The sequence below is a fragment of the Anomaloglossus baeobatrachus genome, chromosome 1, assembly GCF_048569485.1.
Source record: "Anomaloglossus baeobatrachus isolate aAnoBae1 chromosome 1, aAnoBae1.hap1, whole genome shotgun sequence".
In the NCBI taxonomy this organism is placed as follows: Eukaryota; Metazoa; Chordata; class Amphibia; order Anura; family Aromobatidae; genus Anomaloglossus; species Anomaloglossus baeobatrachus.
Window position 1 is genome coordinate 449,423,602 of NC_134353.1, and position 24,241 is coordinate 449,447,842.

The 24,241-nt window shown below is 49.6% G+C and overlaps 1 protein-coding gene across 3 annotated transcripts in view; it reads left to right on the forward strand.

The window, feature by feature from the left end:
* MIDN (midnolin) overlaps window positions 1–24,026 on the forward strand; it is a 55,855-nt gene extending 31,829 nt beyond the window's left edge. The window contains exons 1-7 of one of the 3 annotated variants that reach the window (XM_075352973.1): window positions 12,216–12,471; window positions 17,254–17,341; window positions 17,425–17,487; window positions 18,693–19,046; window positions 19,214–19,352; window positions 20,149–20,412; window positions 22,936–24,026. In XM_075352973.1, coding sequence (XP_075209088.1) covers window positions 12,278–12,471; window positions 17,254–17,341; window positions 17,425–17,487; window positions 18,693–19,046; window positions 19,214–19,352; window positions 20,149–20,412; window positions 22,936–23,201 — 1,368 coding nt within the window. In that variant the 5' untranslated portion in view covers window positions 12,216–12,277 and the 3' untranslated portion in view covers window positions 23,202–24,026. Of the gene's footprint in view, window positions 1–12,215; window positions 12,472–17,253; window positions 17,342–17,424; window positions 17,488–18,692; window positions 19,047–19,213; window positions 19,353–20,148; window positions 20,413–22,935 lie in introns of those variants that run through there. The other 2 variants (XM_075352984.1, XM_075352995.1) reach the window with 2 other exon arrangements.
* Window positions 24,027–24,241: the final 215 nt, after the last annotated feature.

Consider the following 24,241-nt stretch of genomic DNA (forward strand, 5'->3'; position numbering starts at 1 on the left):
TTATAGAATGCAGCGCTTCGGCGTTCTAATACATCACGTGGGCATAGATTAGGCACAATCTTCATAGATTGTGCTGGGGACGCAGGACACACGCAGTTACGCTGCGGTGCAGAACACAACGTAACTGCATGAAAATACGCTACGTGGGCACATAGCCTTAGGGTTCGTGCGCACATTGCGTACTTACATGCATTTACGCTGCGTATAGCACTGCAGCGTAAATGCAAGCGTCCTGCATCCCCTGCATCACACGTGCACACAATGCTTTTATGAACGCAGCGATTTGGATGCTAAAATTATGACCCAAATCCGTGCATTCATAAAATAAGCATGTCAATTATTCTGTGCGCTATGGATGCAGCTCCCACTCTGTCTATGGTGGGGGCAGCAGCCATAGCGCATGAAATCAGCTTTTTTTTAACAAAAAAACTGCATCCATTATGCAGTGTTTCTGCAGCGATTTGACGCACACATGTGCTGTCAAATCGATGCAGAAATTTCAGCAGTTACGTGTGCATGAGCCCTAAAGCAACTGGGATGTGATACTGTAACTGTTATCTCTTAGTGTAACATTTATATTATAGGGTCAAGTTCAAACCGGCCTAAGGGGTACTTCACACACAGCGAGATCGCTACTGAGATCGCTGCTGAGTCACGTTTTTTGTGACCTCATTAGCGATCTCGCTGTGTGTGACACTGAGCAGCGATCTGGCCCCTGCTGTGAGATCGCTGCTCGTTACACACAGTGCTGGTTCGTTTTTTTATTGTTGCTCTCCCGCTGATAAGCACACATCGCTGTGTGTGACAGCGAGAGAGCAACAATCCTGAATGTGAAGGGAGCAGGAGCCGGCATCTGACAGCCTGCGGTAAGCTGTAACCAAGGTAAACATCGGGTAACCAAGGTGGTTACCCGATATTTACCTTCGTTACCAGCCTCCGCAGCTCTCACGCTGCCAGTGCCGGCTCCTGCTCCCTGCACACGCTAAGTTAAGCAGTGTGAGCTGGTAACTAAGGTAAACATCGGGTAACCATACCCGATGTTTACCTTAGTTACCAGTGTCCGCAGCTTCCAGACGCCGGCTCCGTGCAAGCGCAGCGTCGCTTGCACGTCGCTGCTGGCTGGGGGCTGGTCACTGGTTGCTGGTGAGATCTGCCTGTTTGACAGCTCACCAGCGACCATGTAGCGATGCAGCAGCGATCCTGACCAGGTCAGATCGCTGGTCGGATCGCTGCTGCATCGCTAAAGTGTGAAGGTACCCTAACTTCAAACCAAAAGCTACCGCGCCCTCTCCCTTTCCCCCATCCATCCATGCAACATGCTTGCTTTGGTAAGCCAGACTTCTTTGGAGGTCACTTGAGAACAATACAATCAGGGCCCTGACTTTGCTGCCACCAGGGCGTGTCAGAGGACCCTCCCCTCCCTTCACACCCACAAGATGTACAGTGCCTTGTGAAAGTATTCATCCCCCTTGGCATTTTTTTGTGTTTTGCTACCTCACAACCTGGAACTTCACAGGCTTTTTTTGAGGGTTTGCACCAGTTCATGTAAAGAACATGCCTACAACTGTGAACAATTGGTTTTCTATTTATTGTGAAACAAAAAATAGGACAAAATGACTGAAAACTTTAGTGTGCATAACTATTCACCCCCTAAAGTCAGTACTTTGTAGAGCCTCCTTTTACGGCAATTACAGCTGCAAGTCACGTTGGATAAGTCTCCATCAGTTTTCCACATCTTGCCACTGGGATTTTTGCCCATTCCTCAAGGCAAAACTGCTCCAGCTCCTTCAAGTTTGCTGTTCACTGGAGGAAACCATCTATCTTCAAGTCTGACCACAGATTCTCAACTGGATTAAGGTCTGGACATTGACTAGGCCACTCCAATACATTTACATGATTCCCTTAAACCACTCGAGTGTTGCTTTAGTAGTATGCTTTAAGGTCATTGTCTTGGTGGATGGTGAACCTCCATCCCAGTCTCAAATCACTGACAAACAGGTTTTGCTAAAGAATATTCCACACCATCCATCTTCCCTTAGACTTAGGGGTACTTTGCACACTACGACATCGCAGGTGCGATGTCGGTGGGGTCATGTCGAAAGTGACGCACTTCCTGCGTCGCTCTCGACATTGTAGTGTGTAAATTCTAGATGATACGATTAACGAGCGCAAAAGCGTCGTAATTGTATCATCGGTGTAGCTTCGTCGAATTCCATAATTACGCTGATGCGACGGTCCGATGTTGTTCCTCGCTCCAGCGGCAGCACACATCGCTGTGTGTGAAGTCGCAGGAGCGAGGAACATCTCCTACCTGCATCCCGGCTGCAATGCGGAAGGAAGGAGGTGGGCGGGATGTTTACATCCCGCTCATCTCCGCCCCTCCGCTCCTATTGGCCGTCTGCCGTGTGACGTCGCAGTGACGCCGCACGACCTGTTCCCTTAATAAGGAGGCGGTTCGCCGGCCAGAGCGACGTTGCACGGCAGGTGAGTGTATGTGAAGCAGCCGTAGCGATAATCGCTACGGCAGCTATCACAATGATATCGCAGCTGTGACGGGGGCGGGGACTATCGCACTCGGCATCGCAGCATCGGCTTGCGATGTCGTAGTGTGCAAAGTACCCCTTAGACCATTTTCCCTGTCCCTGTTGCTGGAAAACATCCCCACAGCATGATGCTGCCACCACATTTCACTGTGTGAATTGTGTTCTTGGGGTGATGAGCTGTGTTAGTTTGGTGCCAGACATAGTATTTACCTTGGTGGCCAAAAAGTTACATTTTGGCCTCATCTGATCACAGCACCTTCCTCCATATATTTGGGGAGTCTCCCACATCTTTTGTCAAACTTAAAATGAGCTGTCTAACTTTTGGCTGTAAGGATTTTTTTCTGGCCACTCTTCCATAAAGGCCAGCTCTATGGAGTGTACGGCTTAGACCTTGTGCCCACAGGGTGTTTTTTTCTAGCGTTTTTTCTTGCTTTTTTAATCAATAAAAACAAGGAAAAATCATCCCAGCAAAGTCTATGAGAATCGTGATTTGCTGTACCCACGCTGCTTCTTTTTCGGTTGCTTTTTTGTTGCTGAAAAAAGAAGCAGCATGTCAGTTGTTTTAGCATTTTCTCTGCTTTTTTCCCCAATTGACCTCAATGGAGTCAGTGAAAAACGCAGGAAAATACACATGTGTAATGCTCACGTTGCTTTCTTTTGTGCTTTTTTTATGTGCTTTTTGACACCACTGGAGTTCCCTGCAATAGAAATGAGCGATCCTAATTAGCAAAAATCGTATGCTCTTTGGCTGGATCGGACATGCGATCATTTACCGCAAAAGATCTTGCCAAGGATTGGTAAATGATCGGATTGCAAAAACCATCCTTTCCCTGCCCATCACAGCCATGTCACGTATTAGCATAACTGATTGGCCACTGTAAAAAAAAAAAAGGGGGTTAAAGCAGTTCATACTTAGAGCCCCCGCAGCTGCAGTGTTACTTCCGGGCCCGACAATTATCTCTAATGAATATTCACTCTTGTCCCCGCCCACCAGCGTATTTGATTGGCTGGTGTCATACCCTGCCCCCAGACAGCATCTGTTGATTGGTTGGAATCACAGGTGCTGTCTCCAGGTCTATATCATGGTATAAAATAAATAAGTAAAACAATTGGCGTAGGGCCCCCCTGTATTGATACCAGCACAGATAAGGCTGGCTGCAGCCCCCAGCTGTGCGCTTATATTGGCTGTGTATCAAAATAAGAGGAACCACATGCGGCTTTTTTAAATTATTTACATAAATAATTAAAAAAACAGCATGTGGTCCGCCATAATTTTGATACCCAGCCATGATAAAGTCCAACAGCTGGGGGCTGGTATTCTCAGCCTGGGGAGTCTTATGGTTATTAGGCTGCCCCCAGGCTAAAAATAGCAGCCTGTAGCTGCCCGGGATTGTCGCATCCATTAGACGTGACAAGCATGGTGCTTTACCTGGCTCTTCCCGATTGCCCTGGTGCTGTGGCAATCAGGGTAATATAAGAGGTTAATAACAGCCCACAGCTGTCACTAAGCTCTTGGTTAGTGATGGCAGGTGTCTGACACCCCATCACTAATCTGTAAGTAACAGTAAATAAATATAAACAACGTAAAAATCCTTTATTTGAAATAAAAGAAAAAAAAAACCCACTGTCTTTCACCACTTTATTAACCCGAAAACACCCCTGAAGGTCTGACGTAATCTAAACAAGGTCCCATGATGATTCTAGCACTGCTACATCTGAAATTACAGGTGCGATCATGGAACATTACTAAGCGCTGTAACTGCAGGCAGAGAGTGAGCCGCTTTTAGAGGTGACGTCACTCACTGAGGTTTCCTGCAGATCCACCCGCATGAACGTGATTCACCTTGTCACGTTACTGGGTTTCCCTGTGTGGCGCCCCTGACCTGGTCAGGCACCACTGAGTACTGCACCCATGCTGGGGACAGTACAATACAGGTAATCCAGAAGGCTGACAGGGGTGTGGAACACAGGCGCATAGTGATCAGGTCTCACACATGTACCCATGAGAGGACCCCTGGGGATCCCAGGAGGGGGAAAAGCCTTGACCTTCACTGGAATAGTGGAGGGGGCCAAAAGCCTCCATCTCCTCTCAAGGGGTGTGGTAAGAGAGTCTGGTTGCTAGGTGGCGTAGGCAAGAACAGGAGAGGAGGGGCAGTGAGTCAGTTAGAGCAGAACTCCATAGGGCTCAGTGAGGAGCAGACCTGTGGGGCTGTTGCTGTCTAACAGCGCCCGCGCAGTGGCTACTGACGGGGGAGAACGGTCAACTAGGAGGGCTACCCGAAATCCATCTTCAGCTAAAGAGAGAGCAACGGAGTGGGAAGTAAGGAGACTGCTAGAGAGTACCAGGCCCAAACGGGCGGCAGATCCCGAAGCGGAGATAGATCCAGCTTTCTTTTGCTAAACCTGCCGGTGTGGGGCTCTCAAAGCCCACGCCACAACACCACAAAAGCCGCAGCCACGTAGCCACAGTTAGGGCCCATAGCTCACAGGAGGCAAGAAGCTGGAGTGATCTGGCCCAGGCGACAAGCAAACGGCAAACGAAGGGGAGAGAGGCTGCAGCATCTTCCCTGGGTGACCCCCATAGGGACTCAAAGTCGGGGTCACCCCAAACCACCAAGGGCTAAGGAAGGCGAGTTAGTAGTCACCCTCACAAGTCAGCCTGAAGGACACCTGGTTCCCGCCTGGTTCATCCCAGCTACGCCCGGGTTACTCACCCTGCCACCTGAAGTGAGTAAAAACCCTGAAAGACATTCTGCCTGTGTGGAGTTATTCTGCGCCTTGTGGTACTACGCACCTACATCGGGCCCTGGGGCTTGCCTCACTCTCAGGAGGCTATTCCAACTAACTGCACATACCATCAGCCCCAGGCGACCCTCAACCTGCAGTGGCGGTCCCTACTGGCCGCAATACTGAGAGTGGCGTCACGACAAGAAGAAGATCTCCTACCTGTGACCAGATCCAGCCGAGTGGAGTCCCTGAAGGTAATGCACCGACACTACACCTGTGGGGCATCACACCTGCACCTAGGCATCGCGGTCTTTATCAAGAGACGTCCGGTGACGTAGGTCCCCAGGCCTGTGAGGTGATCAGTAGTTCAGTAAGCCTGGGTCGTCATGGTGATCACCCAGGGTTACTATGGCAGCGTTCGGGCCACTTTCCAGGGATTTGATCGCTACGGAGAGGTAAGACATCCCTCTCCCTGCCTTGTGATGGCTGCGATCACATTGATCGCAGCATTCAGGGAGTTAAATTGCCAGGAGCGGCGCAAGCACTGTTCTGAGCAGAGAGAGACGGGTCCCGGCTGTAACATGAGCCGGAGACCTGGCGGCGAACACAGGGGTACAGCGCCTGAACCCCAGAACCCCCGCAATTGCCATGACAAAAAAAAGCATGAAATAAAGCATGTGAAAAAAACACAAAAGCATGAAAAAGCACATTTATCAGCAGCTTTTTCCTGCCAAGACATGCTTTTTTGTGCTGAAAAAAAGCACCATGGGCACATAGCCTTATTGTGGTTGTATGGACACATACATCAGTCTCTGCTTGGGACCTCTGCAGCTCCTTCAGGGTGTCTTTTGCTTAATGGTGTTGTTTGGTTAGTGGTGCGTCTTGCTTCATGGTGTTTGGTTAGTGGTGCCTCTTGACTAATGGTGTTGCTTGGTTAGTGGTGCCTTTTGCTTAATGGTGTTGTTTGGTTAGTGGTGCCTCTTGCTTCATGGTGTTTGGTTAGTGGTGCCTCTTGCCTAATGGTGTTGTTTGGTTAGTGGTGCCTCTTGCCTAATGGTGTTGTTTGGTTAGTGGTGCCTCTTGCCTAATGGTGTTGTTTGGTTAGTGGTGCGTCTTGCTTAATGGTATTATTTGGTTAGTGGTGGCTCTTGCATAATGGTGTTGTTTGGTTAGTGGTGCCTCTTGCCTAATGGTGTTGTTTGGTTGTAGTGAGTCTTGCTTAATGATGTGATTTGGTTAGTGGTGCCTCTTGCTTAATGGTGTTGTTTGGTTAGTAGTGCGTTTTACTTAATGGTGTTGTTTGGTTAGTGGTGCCTCTTGCCTAATGGTGTTGTTTGGTTAGTGGTGCGTCTTGCTTAATGGTATTATTTGGTTAGTGGTGGCTCTTGCATAATGGTGTTGTTTGGTTAGTGGTGCCTCTTGCCTAATGGTGTTGTTTGGTTGTAGTGAGTCTTGCTTAATGATGTGATTTGGTTAGTGGTGCCTCTTGCTTAATGGTGTTGTTTGGTTAGTAGTGCGTTTTACTTAATGGTGTTGTTTGGTTAGTGGTGCCTCTTGCCTAATGGTGTTGTTTGGTTAGTGGTGCCTCTTGCATAATGGTGTTGTTTGGTTAGTGGTGCCTCTTGCCTAATGGTGTTGTTTGGTTGTAGTGCGTCTTGCTTAATGGTGTGATTTGGTTAGTGGTGCCTCTTGCCTAATGGTGTTGTTTGGTTAGTGGTGCCTCTTGCTTAATGGTTTTGTTTGGTTAGTGGTGCCTCTTGCTTAATGGTGTTGTTTGGTTAGTGGTGCCTCTTGCTTCATGGTGTTTGGTTAGTGGTGCCTCTTGCCTAATGGTGTTGTTTGGTTAGTGGTGCCTCTTGCCTAATGGTGTTGTTTGGTTAGTGGTGCCTCTTGCTTCATGGTGTTTGGTTAGTGGTGCCTCTTGCCTAATGGTGTTTGGTTAGTGGTGCCTCTTGCCTAATGGTGTTGTTTGGTTAATGGTGCGTCTTGCTTAATGGTATTATTTGGTTAGTGGTGCCTCTTGCTTAATGATGTTGTTTGGTTAGTGGTGCCTCTTGCTTCATGGTGTTTGGTTAGTGGTGCCTCTTGCTTAATGGTGTTGTTTGGTTAGTGGTGCCTCTTGCTTCATGGTGTTTGGTTAGTGGTGCCTCTTGCTTCATGGTGTTGTTTGGTTAGTGGTGCCTCTTGCCTAATGGTGTTGTTTGGTTAATGGTGCGTCTTGCTTAATGGTATTATTTGGTTAGTGGTGCCTCTTGCTTAATGGTGTTGTTTGGTTAGTGGTGCCTCTTGCTTCATGGTGTTTGGTTAGTGGTGCCTCTTGCTTAATGGTGTTGTTTGGTTAGTGGTGCCTCTTGCTTCATGGTGTTTGGTTAGTGGTGCCTCTTGCTTCATGGTGTTGTTTGGTTAGTGGTGCCTCTTGCTTAATGGTGTTGTTTGGTTAATGGTGCGTCTTGCTTAATGGTATTATTTGGTTAGTGGTGCCTCTTGCTTAATGGTGTTGTTTGGTTAGTGGTGCCTCTTGCTTCATGGTGTTTGGTTAGTGGTGCCTCTTGCTTAATGGTGTTGTTTGGTTAGTGGTGCCTCTTGCTTCATGGTGTTTGGTTAGTGGTGCCTCTTGCTTCATGGTGTTGTTTGGTTAGTGGTGCGTCTTGTTTAATGGTGTTGTTTGGTTAGAGGTGCCTCTTGCTTCATGGTGTTGTTTGGTTAGTGGTGCCTCTTGCTTAATGGTGTTTGGTTAGTGGTGCCTCTTGCTTCATGGTGTTTGGTTAGTGGTGCCTCTTGCTTCATGGTGTTGTTTGGTTAGTGGTGCGTCTTGTTTAATGGTGTTGTTTGGTTAGAGGTGCCTCTTGCTTCATGGTGTTGTTTGGTTAGTGGTGCCTCTTGCTTCATGGTGTTTGGTTTGTGGTGCTTCTTGCTTAATGGTGTTGTTTGGTTAGTGCTGCCTCTTGCTTCATGGTGTTGTTTGGTTAGCGGTGCCTCTTGCATAATGGTGTTGTTTGGTTAGCAGTGCCTCTTGCATAATGGTGTTGTTTGGTTAGTGGTGCCTCTTGCCTAATGGTGTTGTTTGGTTGTAGTGCGTCTTGCTTAATGGTGTGATTTGGTTAGTGGTGCCTCTTGCTTAATGGTGTTTCAGTCTCTGTGGCCTTTCAGACCATGTTACACATTGCACACAGGTGGGCTTCCTGTCACTAAGCATATGACTTATGAAGGTAATTGCTTGTACCAGAAATTTTTAGAGGCTTATTAACAAAAGGTTTGAATATATATGCACACGGCAGTTTTTATTTATTTTATCCCATTAATGTAATTTTTTGCCTATATTTTTCTCCCTTCACTTTCCCAACGTAGACTGTTAATGCTGATGTATCACATACAAATCGGATTACAAAAATATTTATACTCAGGTTGTAATGTAACAAAATAGGTAAAAAGCCAATGGGGTGAATACTTTTGCAAGGCACTGTATGGCTGATTCTGCCAATACTGACTGGCTTGTCCTTGATTTATAGTGTGGTGTCTGCCTTGTTTTTGCTTCGATCTTCTAGAGTGAAACCTGGAGAGCAGTATGCCTATACTACATATACGACATATACCACGTATACGACATATACCACGTATACTACACATACGACATATACCACGTATACTACACATACGACATATACCAGGTATACTACACACACGACATACACCACGTATACTACACACAAGACATACACCACGTATACTACACACACGACATACACCACGTATACTACACATACGACATATACCACGTATACTACACACACGACATATACCACGTATACTACACACACGACATACACCACATATACTACACACACGACATACACCACGTATACTACACACACGACATACACCACGTATACTACACACACGACATACACCACGTATACTACACACACGACATACACCACGTATACTACACACACGACATACACCACGTATACTACACACACGACATACACCACATATACTACACACACGACATACACCACTTATACTACACACACGACATACACCACTTATACTACACACACGACATACACCACGTATACTACACACACGACATACACCACGTATACCACACACACGACATACACCACGTATACCACACACACGACATACACCACGTATACTACACACACGACATACACCACGTATACTACACACACGACATACACCACATATACTACACACACGACATACACCACGTATACCACACATACGACATACACCACGTATACCACACACACGACATACACCACGTATACCACACACACGACATACACCACGTATACCACACACACGACATACACCACGTATACCACACACACGACATACACCACGTATACTACACATACGACATACACCACGTATACTACACACACGACATACACCGCATATACTACACACACGACATATACCACATATACTACACACACGACATACACCACGTATACTACACACACGACATACACCACGTATACTACACACACGACATACACCACATATACTACACACACGACATACACCACGTATACTACACACACGACATACACCACGTATACTACACACACGACATATACCACATATACTACACACACGACATGTACCACATATACTACACACACGACATACACCACGTATACTACACACACGACATACACCACATATACTACACACACGACATACACCACATATACTACACACACGACATACACCACGTATACTACACACACGACATATACCACGTATACTACACACACGACATACACCACGTATACTACACACACGACATACACCACGTATACTACACACACGACATATACCACATATACTACACACACGACATACACCACGTATACTACACACACGACATACACCACGTATACTACACACACGACATACACCACGTATACTACACACACGACATATACCACATATACTACACACACGACATGTACCACATATACTACACACACGACATACACCACGTATACTACACACACGACATACACCACATATACTACACACACGACATACACCACATATACTACACACACGACATACACCACGTATACTACACACACGACATATACCACATATACTACACACACGACATACACCACGTATACTACACACACGACATACACCACATATACTACACACACGACATATACCACGTATACTACACACACGACATATACCACGTATACTACACACACGACATACACCACGTATACTACACACACGACATACACCACATATACTACACACACGACATATACCACGTATACTACACACACGACATACACCACGTATACTACACACACGACATACACCACATATACTACACACACGACATACACCACATATACTACACACACGACATATACCACATATACTACACACACGACATACACCACGTATACTACACACACGACATACACCACATATACTACACACACGACATACACCACATATACTACACACACGACATATACCACGTATACTACACACACGACATACACCACGTATACTACACACACGACATACACCACATATACTACACACACGACATACACCACGTATACTACACACACGACATATACCACGTATACTACACACACGACATGTACCACATATACTACACACACGACATACACCACGTATACTACACACACGACATACACCACATATACTACACACACGACATACACCACATATACTACACACACGACATACACCACGTATACTACACACACGACATATACCACATATACTACACACACGACATACACCACGTATACTACACACACGACATACACCACATATACTACACACACGACATATACCACGTATACTACACACACGACATATACCACATATACTACACACACGACATACACCACGTATACTACACACACGACATACACCACATATACTACACACACGACATATACCACGTATACTACACACACGACATACACCACGTATACTACACACACGACATACACCACATATACTACACACACGACATACACCACATATACTACACACACGACATATACCACATATACTACACACACGACATACACCACGTATACTACACACACGACATACACCACATATACTACACACACGACATACACCACATATACTACACACACGACATATACCACATATACTACACACACGACATACACCACGTATACTACACACACGACATACACCACATATACTACACACACGACATACACCACGTATACTATCCATCGGAGTGGCATCTGGAGCCTTGGGGTGCACATGTTGGGAGGGGAGAGGATGACTGGGCACCTGGGAATTCCTGACAGGACAGCAGAGCATGTCTGGCCCATGAGACACGCTGATCCGTACTGAGGAGGGCGCATCCTCCTGCTGGGATCCACTCTGTGGCATGGAATCTGCTAATGGGAACGACACCATTCTTTGTTTCGTATTTCACATACGCAAATACTTCTGCCCACTCGTGCGCCATTGTAGAAAACCTGCACATGGACCCGGTCCTGGGCTATTGTGTGCATGATGCCCCATCATCACAAGTGCACCTATGGGAAGCCAGCTACAAACAAGCTCTTAGAGGGGTACATTAGACCCTGATGTTTAGAGGAGCCCGTGGCAGCCCTGCCCCCTCCGCTCCTGGAGTACGTGGACTTTTGTTTCTCCCCTTGACATCCGCCTGCACCTTGATTCTCTTTGTTTTCTATCCGATTTATTATGAATGGCCAGGGTGGGTGTGGCTACAGGCAGACGGGGCGGGGCCGTGGGAAGCAGTGTGCACTCGGGCTGCTGATAGGCTGGAAGGCCTGGTGACGGGCTCACGTTATCGCCACGTGGGGGAGGAAAGGGCGGGCTTTCTCGCGGCTGTTCAGGAGGGGGAGCTTGTGGAACTTTGTGTTAGTTTTACGCCGGAGCTGAGAGCAGAGCTGGAGAACGATCGCCGGATGGAGCAGCAGCCCAGTGCCCGCAGCTGCACGAACGTAGGAGAGCAGCTCATGAACCTGAACGTGCACAGCACCACCGGAACTCGCTATGAGCTCTCAGTGCCAGCCGGGGAGACAGTGGACGGGCTGAAGCGTCGGATCTCCCAGCGACTGAAGGTGCCCAAGGAGCGGCTCACCCTGCTGCACCGGGAGACGTGAGTTCAGCTCTGGCGGACCGTAGAGGGTGGGGGCTCCGGATGGTGGCCCTTGTAGTGGCGCCCCACGGACCTGCGGGTTCTCCGGGGTTTCCGTCCTTTGTTCTCACCCGGAGAGGTTGGTCTTTGTTTAGCGAAACTTCCAGGACCTCAACGGCTGCTGCGTCCTTCCTGCTCCCCCAATGCATGTGCCCGCGGTGTCTCCCCCAGGCCATTGTGCCTTTGTCCTATTGATCACTGCGGGTCCATTCAATGGTCCTGGGCTAGGAATCTGCCCCCAGGGTGGCCCCTACCCCCCTCTATTCCAGTAATCCAGGGAGGCTCCAGCAGTGGTGACATCACTGCCTCACTCCACCTTCACCATCACCACTGCACCCCCCAGCTTTCTGGCCCTGATGGCTGTGGGTCCATCCAATGGTCCTGGGCTAGGAATCTGCCCCAGGGTGGCCCCTGCCCCCCTCTATTCCAGTAATCCAGGGAGGCTCCAGCAGTGGTGACATCACTGCCTCACTCCACCTTCACCATCACCACTGCACCCCCCAGCTTTCTGGCCCTGATGGCTGTGGGTCCATCCAATGGTCCTGGGCTAGGAATCTGCCCCCAGGGTGGCCCCTACCCCCCTCTATTCCAGTAATCCAGGGAGGCTCCAGCAGTGGTGACATCACTGCCTCACTCCACCTTCACCATCACCACTGCACCCCCCAGCTTTCTGGCCCTGATGGCTGTGGGTCCATCCAATGGTCCTGGGCTAGGAATCTGCCCCCAGGGTGGCCCCTACCCCCCTCTTCCAGTAATCCAGGGAGGCTCCAGCAGTGGTGACATCACTGCCTCACTCCACCTTCACCATCACCACTGCACCCCCCAGCTTTCTGGCCCTGATGGCTGTGGGTCCATCCAATGGTCCTGGGCTAGGAATCTGCCCCCAGGGTGGCCCCTACCCCCCTCTATTCCAGTAATCCAGGGAGGCTCCAGTAATGGTGACATCACTGCCTCACTCCACCTTCACCATCACCACTGCACCCCCCAGCTTTCTGGCCCTGATGGCTGTGGGTCCATCCAATGGTCCTGGGCTAGGAATCTGCCCCCAGGGTGGCCCCTGCCCCCCTCTATTCCAGTAATCCAGGGAGGCTCCAGCAGTGGTGACATCACTGCCTCACTCCACCTTCACCATCACCACTGCACCCCCCAGCTTTCTGGCCCTGATGGCTGTGGGTCCATCCAATGGTCCTGGGCTAGGAATCTGCCCCCAGGGTGGCCCCTACCCCCCTCTTCCAGTAATCCAGGGAGGCTCCAGCAGTGGTGACATCACTGCCTCACTCCACCTTCACCATCACCACTGCACCCCCCAGCTTTCTGGCCCTGATGGCTGTGGGTCCATCCAATGGTCCTGGGCTAGGAATCTGCCCCCAGGGTGGCCCCTACCCCCCTCTTCCAGTAATCCAGGGAGGCTCCAGCAGTGGTGACATCACTGCCTCACTCCACCTTCACCATCACCACTGCACCCCCCAGCTTTCTGGCCCTGATGGCTGTGGGTCCATCCAATGGTCCTGGGCTAGGAATCTGCCCCCAGGGTGGCCCCTACCCCCCTCTTCCAGTAATCCAGGGAGGCTCCAGCAGTGGTGACATCACTGCCTCACTCCACCTTCACCATCACCACTGCACCCCCCAGCTTTCTGGCCCTGATGGCTGTGGGTCCATCCAATGGTCCTGGGCTAGGAATCTGCCCCAGGGTGGCCCCTGCCCCCCTCTATTCCAGTAATCCAGGGAGGCTCCAGCAGTGGTGACATCACTGCCTCACTCCACCTTCACCATCACCACTGCACCCCCCAGCTTTCTGGCCCTGATGGCTGTGGGTCCATCCAATGGTCCTGGGCTAGGAATCTGCCCCCAGGGTGGCCCCTACCCCCCTCTATTCCAGTAATCCAGGGAGGCTCCAGCAGTGGTGACATCACTGCCTCACTCCACCTTCACCATCACCACTGCACCCCCCAGCTTTCTGGCCCTGATGGCTGTGGGTCCATCCAATGGTCCTGGGCTAGGAATCTGCCCCCAGGGTGGCCCCTACCCCCCTCTTCCAGTAATCCAGGGAGGCTCCAGCAGTGGTGACATCACTGCCTCACTCCACCTTCACCATCACCACTGCACCCCCCAGCTTTCTGGCCCTGATGGCTGTGGGTCCATCCAATGGTCCTGGGCTAGGAATCTGCCCCCAGGGTGGCCCCTACCCCCCTCTATTCCAGTAATCCAGGGAGGCTCCAGTAATGGTGACATCACTGCCTCACTCCACCTTCACCATCACCACTGCACCCCCCAGCTTTCTGGCCCTGATGGCTGTGGGTCCATCCAATGGTCCTGGGCTAGGAATCTGCCCCCAGGGTGGCCCCTGCCCCCCTCTATTCCAGTAATCCAGGGAGGCTCCAGCAGTGGTGACATCACTGCCTCACTCCACCTTCACCATCACCACTGCACCCCCCAGCTTTCTGGCCCTGATGGCTGTGGGTCCATCCAATGGTCCTGGGCTAGGAATCTGCCCCCAGGGTGGCCCCTACCCCCCTCTTCCAGTAATCCAGGGAGGCTCCAGCAGTGGTGACATCACTGCCTCACTCCACCTTCACCATCACCACTGCACCCCCCAGCTTTCTGGCCCTGATGGCTGTGGGTCCATCCAATGGTCCTGGGCTAGGAATCTGCCCCCAGGGTGGCCCCTACCCCCCTCTTCCAGTAATCCAGGGAGGCTCCAGCAGTGGTGACATCACTGCCTCACTCCACCTTCACCATCACCACTGCACCCCCCAGCTTTCTGGCCCTGATGGCTGTGGGTCCATCCAATGGTCCTGGGCTAGGAATCTGCCCCCAGGGTGGCCCCTACCCCCCTCTTCCAGTAATCCAGGGAGGCTCCAGCAGTGGTGACATCACTGCCTCACTCCACCTTCACCATCACCACTGCACCCCCCAGCTTTCTGGCCCTGATGGCTGTGGGTCCATCCAATGGTCCTGGGCTAGGATTCTGCCCCCAGGGTGGCCCCTACCCCCCTCTTCCAGTAATCCAGGGAGGCTCCAGCAGTGGTGACATCACTGCCTCACTCCACCTCCACCTTCACCATCACCACTGCACCCCCCAGCTTTCTGGCCCTGATGGCTGTGGGTCCATCCAATGGTCCTGGGCTAGGAATCTGCCCCCAGGGTGGCCCCTACCCCCCTCTATTCCAGTAATCCAGGGAGGCTCCAGTAATGGTGACATCACTGAATGCCTCATTCCACCTTCACCATCACCACTGCACCCCCCAGCTTTCTGGCCCTGATGGCTGTGGGTCCATCCAATGGTCCTGGGCTAGGATTCTGCCCCCAGGGTGGCCCCTACCCCCCTCTTCCAGTAATCCAGGGAGGCTCCAGCAGTGGTGACATCACTGCCTCACTCCACCTCCACCTTCACCATCACCACTGCACCCCCCAGCTTTCTGGCCCTGATGGCTGTGGGTCCATCCAATGGTCCTGGGCTAGGAATCTGCCCCCAGGGTGGCCCCTACCCCCCTCTTCCAGTAATCCAGGGAGGTTCCAGCAGTGGTGACATCACTGAATGCCTCATTCCACCTTCACCATCACCACTGCACCCCCCAGCTTTCTGGCCCTGATGGCTGTGGGTCCATCCAATGGTCCTGGGCTAGGAATCTGCCCCCAGGGTGGCCCCTACCCCCCTCTTCCAGTAATCCAGGGAGGCTCCAGTAATGGTGACATCACTGAATGCCTCACTCCACCTTCACCATCACCACTGCACCCCCCAGCTTTCTGGCCCTGATGGCTGTGGGTCCATCCAATGGTCCTGGGCTAGGAATCTGCCCCAGGGTGGCCCCTACCCCCCTCTATTCCAGTAATCCAGGGAGGCTCCAGTAATGGTGACATCACTGAATGCCTCACTGCACCCCCCAGCTTTCTGGCCCTGATGGCTGTGGGTCCATCCAATGGTCCTGGGCTAGGAATCTGCCCCCAGGGTGGCCCCTACCCCCCTCTATTCCAGTAATCCAGGGAGGCTCCAGCAGTGGTGACATCACTGAATGCCTCACTCCACCTTCACCATCATCACTGCACCCCCCAGCTTTCTGGCCCTGATGGCTGTGGGTCCATCCAATGGTCCTGGGCTAGGAATCTGCCCCCAGGGTGGCCCCTACCCCCCTCTATTCCAGTAATCCAGGGAGGCTCCAGTAATGGTGACATCACTGAATGCCTCACTTCACCATCACCACTGCACCCCCCAGCTTTCTGGCCCTGATGGCTGTGGGTCCATCCAATGGTCCTGGGCTAGGAATCTGCCCCAGGGTGGCCCCTACCCCCCTCTATTCCAGTAATCCAGGGAGGCTCCAGTAATGGTGACATCACTGAATGCCTCACTGCACCCCCCAGCTTTCTGGCCCTGATGGCTGTGGGTCCATCCAATGGTCCTGGGCTAGGAATCTGCCCCCAGGGTGGCCCCTACCCCCCTCTATTCCAGTAATCCAGGGAGGCTCCAGTAATGGTGACATCACTGAATGCCTCACTGCACCCCCCAGCTTTCTGGCCCTGATGGCTGTGGGTCCATCCAATGGTCCTGGGCTAGGAATCTGCCCCAGGGTGGCCCCTACCCCCCTCTATTCCAGTAATCCAGGGAGGCTCCAGCAGTGGTGACATCACTGAATGCCTCACTCCACCTTCACCATCATCACTGCACCCCCCAGCTTTCTGGCCCTGATGGCTGTATATGCCGGTAGTGTAGCAGAGGTCTAAGGCTCATATGTGTCCTCTCCTCAGGCGCTTAAGTTCTGGGAAGTTACAGGATTTGGGAGTTGCGGACGGGAGCAGACTGACCCTCCTGCCTACGGTCGAATCTGGACTTATGGTGAGTTTATTGTACAGACATGGTGTAGAAAGAGACATGGATAACCTGCCCTGTAATAACCCTCATTTCTTTCCCACTTCTAGTCCCAGATGTCTCGTCCGGAGCAGTCCGTAATGCAGGCCCTGGAAAGCCTGACTGAGACGCAGGTGAGTAACCCTGGAGGACTGGCGTGGGGGAGGACAAGTGGGCGGCGTGATGTCACCATGCACTGTATGACGCAGATCATGCCATTCCTCTGACAAACAAGCCGGTTACTAATCAGATGGTGTTGAGGGTGGCGCTGCTTTCTGCCTCCCTCCCTTGTGCAGTCCCATACTTCTTCCTGCTTGGCAGGGTTATTCTGTGTTGTAGTGATAGAAGGCGCCTTCACTGTATGGTGACCTTTTGCCTGCGTGTTTTGCAGACACTTCTTTGTTCGACACGATTGCATTTCCTTGTTGCAACACACTGCCCCCCGTCACCAGCTGTGTCATCCCATGTCACTGCTTGCACAGCAGCTCTGGCTGCTGCTTACACGGTTGCCTTTGTACCTTTCTCCTTGGCCTCCCACCCTACAAAGCCTTCCCATTTCTGTACCTTCTCCCCCTGCTCCCTCCCTTGGCCTTGTTCTCCCGACTGCTGCGTGCTGGACTCTGCTATTTTTAGCTGTTCCTGCAGGCGTGGGCTGGAGGGGGGTGAGTCAGAGAGCAGCCTGATAAAACCGGGAGAGTAGCTGCATTCATATATACATGGAAAGAGTACATGATGTACCTGCCATACACACAGGCTGTTAATGTATTGTCTCCAGCTCTTGCAGGGTTAATGTTCTGCTCTTTGTCCAGTGATGCGGGGGTGGGGGGAGTCGTGACGTGGGGGGAGGGGTGCTGAAATGATGCCTGTTTGTGTGATTGAGTCGTGATGGTGTGCTGCTTCTGTGTAGCTGGTGTTCTGCTATTGCATCCTTGCGTTTGGTCACATTCTGTCAGTTGGTGAGGCCTGTTACCGTGGCCCGCTGAGGGAACTGGTTCACTGCCCTGGTTTCCTATTTCGGGACTAGCGTGTCTTCACACATCTGAGTATGGACTGAGTGTGGATCTCCTGACCTGAGCTTGCCCGCCTCATATAAGCTGATCAGGATCCGACCCACGGCCAGTCCATATTGCTGTCCGTACTAAGACCTGGAATTTTGGCTGTGTTAAGCCAGCCTTAGGATGAGTGACCAATAGAGGTATTAATTAGGTCACATTGCTATTGGTGTGGCCATCTTCAAATTCATATGCCTCATTTTGGATGTTCTCCAGGTTAGTCTTATTATATTCCATTTCTTTTTTGCTATAGTCCTAAAACAATTTGTTCTGTTTTTATCTTGAAGGTGAACGATTTCTTATCTGGACGCTCTCCACTCACACTTGCGCTTCGTGTTGGGGATCATATGATGTTTGTACAGCTTCAGCTGGCTGCCCAACAAGCGGGTGGATCCCACCTCCAGCACCGCCATCTAATCACTAGAGGAACTGAGCACAATGCTGCCCCTCACTTCCGCACCCTGCATACAAGCGCCACACCTGTGCTCTCCCGGCTGGCAGGCTGTACACAGGGTTCTTCTCAGCCTACTGAGTCAGCACCAGCTTCTTCCACTCGCTGTGATGCTCCTCATTCCTCATCCCTCACCACCAGCGTCTTCCGCTCACATGGAGAGGGTGTGGCTGTATCGCCCTGTGCAGAGGTGCGTACACTGACAGCTTTAATGTTTTCAAGTTAAAAATAGTGGAGGACTTCCAAACCTTGTTTGAGGTCCTCAGACGAGTTTTTGAGCTTTCTCCTCTTGACCGTTGTTTTAACAAGCAAGCTCTTTTGGTGGTAGTAATGTTTTCTTATACATCCTTTTTCCAGCAGGTACCATGTAGCAGCAGCAGCACTCGAAGTAGTGAAGCTGGTAGTCCTTCCCAATCTGCACGCCCCCGAAAACCCGGTGCCATTATAGAAAGTTTTGTCAACCATGCTCCTGGAGTCTTCTCAGGGACATTTTCTGGTAGGTGTAGTTTATTAACTTGTAGGTTCTCACCATCGGTGATCGTGATGGGACAAATGGGCAGGGTCACATTGAACACACCACCATATAGGTTTCTATGACAGAAGTCCTAGAAAAACTACATTTTTAAGGCTACCAATTTTCAGTACAAATAAATATTGTATACAAAGAAATGCACATGCCATTATAATCCAGGCTTCCGATGAAAAACCTGCTGAAACAGACATTAAAGGGAATCTGAGAGCAGCAGAGAACCTGATTGCAGAGTTTTTTCACTGACTTTTCTAGTGTTTTATAAAACCAGTTTTATCGGCAGAAGATGGGACTAGTAAACCTGATGGCAGGTATTCGAACCACACCACCAAACACTGATTACCAGCTTTCTGCCTATGCACAGTGTGCACAAAAAACTCAATCCTTGATGGAGGGTAGGGGGTGAAGTTAGAGCCCAGCAATGAGAAAACTGACAGAACAGCAGCAGATAAAACTGTTTTAATCAAAACTACAGAACCCAGTAAAGTGACACATCAATGGAATTGGGGCGCCCTACATAATGCTACTGTCGGTAACAAAAACCTGTTGACAAATTCAATTTATTATCTAGTCACTTATTTTAAATGAGAGCAGAAGGCTATCCTTGCTTCATAGATACTAATCTGTAGGTCTGAATAGTGCCTGGGAGGTGAGATGATGGTTATTTGCCTAAGGACTTTTGTTTTATTTCTGTTGGAACGTGATTGTTGGTTTATGTGCAATATTTTACAGTGTTTTGTTTTTTGTTTTTTTTTCTCTTCAGGCACTCTGCACCCCCACTGCCAGGATAGTACAGGACGTCCTCGTCGAGACATTGGAACAATTTTACAGATCCTTAATGACTTGCTGAGTGCTACTCGCCATTACCAGGGCATGCCACCCTCACTTACAACACTCCGTTGCCACACACAGTGTACATCCCAGACCAGAAATGCCAAGTCTACCTCTACACAAAGCAGTAATCCCCAGCAAACTAGCCAACCAACAAGGCATTCCCAGCCCCAAGCTCGTCAGTGCAAGCCTACTGGTGAGTAATCTCTTAATCTCGGTCCTGTTTCTTCTCATGTGCATCCCTGTGACAACTGCATCCTTTCTGGATACGGTCCATCTTACATCTGCGTGCCTTCCATGTTGTATTTTTTTCTTGTTGACTACAAAATAAATAGGAGGGTTACATACAGTCAAAAGCCTTAGTCATGTGGCCCTAAGGGGTGTTAAGCCTTGTTTTTAGCCACAAATTCATTGTTCATTGTTCCCTGGACAGGGACTGCTGCGGACTGAGGCAGCCTGCAGACCACAGCCGGCAGCTCTACCTTGGCTGGTAATCCAAAACATATGGCACACCACACTGTTATTTTTACATGAAATATTTAAAACAGAAAAAACAGAAAACATGGGGCCCCCCCCCCCACAAATTGGATCATCAGCCAAGGTAGACAGCTGTGGTCTGGTATTCTCAGACTAGGGAGGTCCACAATTATTGGATCCTCCCCAGCCTAAAAATAGTAGGCCACAGCCGCCCCAAAAGTGGCACAACCATTAGTTGTGCCATTGCTGGCGCCCCGGCTCATCCTGGTCCGGTGGCAAACTAGGTAATATATGGGGTTGATACTAGCTGTGTAATGTCACCTGGCATCAAGCCCTGGGGTTAGTGATGTCACGGCCTCTATCAGATACCTGACATCACTAACCCAGTCAGTGATGAATCATTTTTTTTTAATATGAAAAACACTCCCCAACTCATTCAGTTTTTCACCAATTTATTGAAAATAAAAAAACAAATCCGCGTCCGGTGTAATCCAATAAGGGTGTCCCACGATGATACACACTCACTGTCCCAGTCAGTGAAGAACAGAATGTTCCCCATTGGCTGTGAGAGCAGTGCAGTGACCTGAGCTAACATAGTCAGGCCAGGTTGAGCGCCGACGACATGAGGTTAGTTCAGTTCATTACCTATGGTGATGAAATCTGCTGAACTCGTGACGTCAGCACTCGTCACTGAGTTCCATGGCCTCAGCGTTCTCACGCAAAGTATTGCGGAAGCCCGTGACATCACCGCTAGCTAGACTTGGTTAAACCGCAGCAGGCATGAAAGTCAGTGATGAGTGTTGAGGTCATGAGTACAGGGGACTTCATCACCGCAGGTAATGAGCTTTGCTAACTTCTTGACAGCAGTGCTAATCATCCCCGCAGCTGCTCCCACTGCTGTGAGTCACTGTGGGGCTGACCAGGGCAATGGGACATGGACTGCAGGGTCACCCATAGACAGAATTTTGGGGATTTTGTGGACCCATTGAGATGTATTTTGTGTTACGGCCTGCATTTTGCGGAACTGAATAGGACATGTTCCATAATAACGGAACAGACATACGGGCATTGATGGCACATGGAAGCACTTCCGTGTGCCATGCGATCCTATACAAAACACACAAGATGAAGATGAAAAAATGGCCCTGTCAGTAGGTGCGCAAAAAAAAAAAGGAACTGACCAAGGCAAATGGAACGGTCATGTGAATGAGCCCTTATGCATTGTTTTTAAATATGGCACAAACAAAAAGATTGTGTCCTGCCTACTGAAAGGGTTACCTGACCTTTTTGTGGGTTGGCTCTAGGGAGGGACTAGACAAAGGCCTCTTACAAAATAAAGCCCTTACAATGCTGCTTCCAACCCCCTCCTTGTCAGTAGGTGTAAAGGACTTATTTCTCACACTTCCCCCAGAAATGTAAGCTCTTAGGTTTACAAGGGAAAATGGTCCACTTGCATAGAAATCAGACCTGCATGTCCAGTGCAGTGCCCTATCGGTATAGTGTGTGCTCCGACGGGTGGGGAATGTATACTCTACTGACCAGTGGTGGGTGCTTTGCTTCTGGGGATGGAGTGTTTAATTAGAAGGGATAGGAGACATTTCTTGGTCTGTTTGGCGGACAGTGTACACATTTTCACATTTTGACTCCTGTTGTCAGTTGGTATCTAGACAGACTTGTAGGGGGGACCTCCACCCCTTCATGGGGTGTGGGTGAGAAGGGGGGAGGGTCTGCATGCATCTGGCCGGTTTCATTCTGTGTGTTTTGTGTTGGAGAACAAAGAACGGCTGAGTGTGGGAGGGGTAAGCAGATCCTATTATACAGCAGGAAGCTGTGGGAGCTTCATGATAAAAAATGCAATGCTTGTGTGCATCTGATCATCCACAGGCTGCTTTAACTGTTTAGAGAAAAGACCCCTTATTGCACACACCACATGATTGAGGAAAGCGAATCGTTCAGTCATAGATGACTGATGTAAGCCGTGAGAATGTAAAGTTACTGCTTGTTCACAGGCCCCCACCCACAAAACTTGTTTGTTTTCCCCCTTCCATTTGTGCTTAATAACTTGATAATTTTTCCTTTGTTTATGCTAAACTTCTGCTTTAACAATATTTGGCTATTAGCACTTCTGTTACTTCAGCTTATAGCTGTCACCGGTAATATAAATATGTAAGGGGGAAATGGCACCTAAACTATTGACTTGCAATGGAAAATGTCACCTTTTTTAAATTGTCACCCTTAACAGGGGATCGTATGCGGCAAACAGAAAATAGGGCGACTCGTTGCAAAGTAGAACGACTGCAGTTGCTTATGCATCAGAAGAGATTGCGTCGGAAGGCACGGAGAGACTCCAGAGCTCCTTATCATTGGCTTCCTACACGAAAGTCAAGTCGGACCAGCAGTAACAGCAGTACATCGAGTGGAGATGGTGCCATTGAGATGGACTTTGAGGACTCTCTATGGAAACCAGATGTGAAGGCTGAAGTAAACTCTGAATTTGTGGTGGCATGAGCCATATTCCTTTTGTTTGCTCCACCTCATCAGCTGTAAATGGACCTTGGGAATTTTAGGACTAATTTTGGATTAAGATGTTGTGGTCATCAAAGGAAAAGAATACTTGGTCAAACCTTAAGTTTTTTTTTTTTTTTTTTCGTTCTTTGACTTGAATAACAAAAAAAAAAATCTGCCTTAGACGCTTCTGTCGCAGGCGTTGCAGGTTTGAACTGTATCCTTGCATTGTGGAGTGTGAAAGCAATAATGCACACTCTTGTTCCTGGAAATGGTGTTTACCCCTCCCTCAACCCTCAGACTACTTCCATATCACATGAATGCACAGACGTTCAAAGCTTGGAAATGCTTCTCAGAATCCACCTGCTCTTGACTAAACCTTAGACATGCTGCTGTTCAGGACGTTCCTGCTTCTATTGGACTTCATACTTGGAAGGATCTGGGATGAGGTTAAACAGGGACTTATTTAAAATAATCATCCCCTGAATGATCACGGTTTTTGTCACATGTAGCATCCTTGTACTATGCTATGGGCCTCTGTCCCTCCTCTGCCTGGCTTTGGGGTGGGATCTGTTCTGCATGCTGTGGCTCTCACCCATCCTCACCTATAAGTGACACTGCGGTGGGGACAGTAGCAGGGAGAGAGGCAGCATTTTGTGCTGTGTCCAAGCTTTCTATGTTTTTATCATTTACCTCACATGTTTCAGTTTTTGGTTTTTTTTTTTGTAATTCTTTGCTCCCAGATCAACAGTTTAGTTTGTTTTTATTTGAATTTAAATTGGTATTTTTATTTTTTATTAAATGTTCTCGGAGCCGCGTATATATCTATTTTTTTGTGATGGGTGACTCCTTCTCTATGCAGTATTGGTAAACCTGGTAAGACCTCTTAGTTCCCTCTGTTAATTTTGACTCTTCCCCCTTGCACCCACTGTGCCTACAGTGACGTATTCTGTTCTGTGTGCACCAGGTATTTCCTGGCAGTCTGTGCGTGAGAACTGTTAATGTGCTCCCCCCCCCCCCCACTTGTGGGTGTTTTCAGGAAG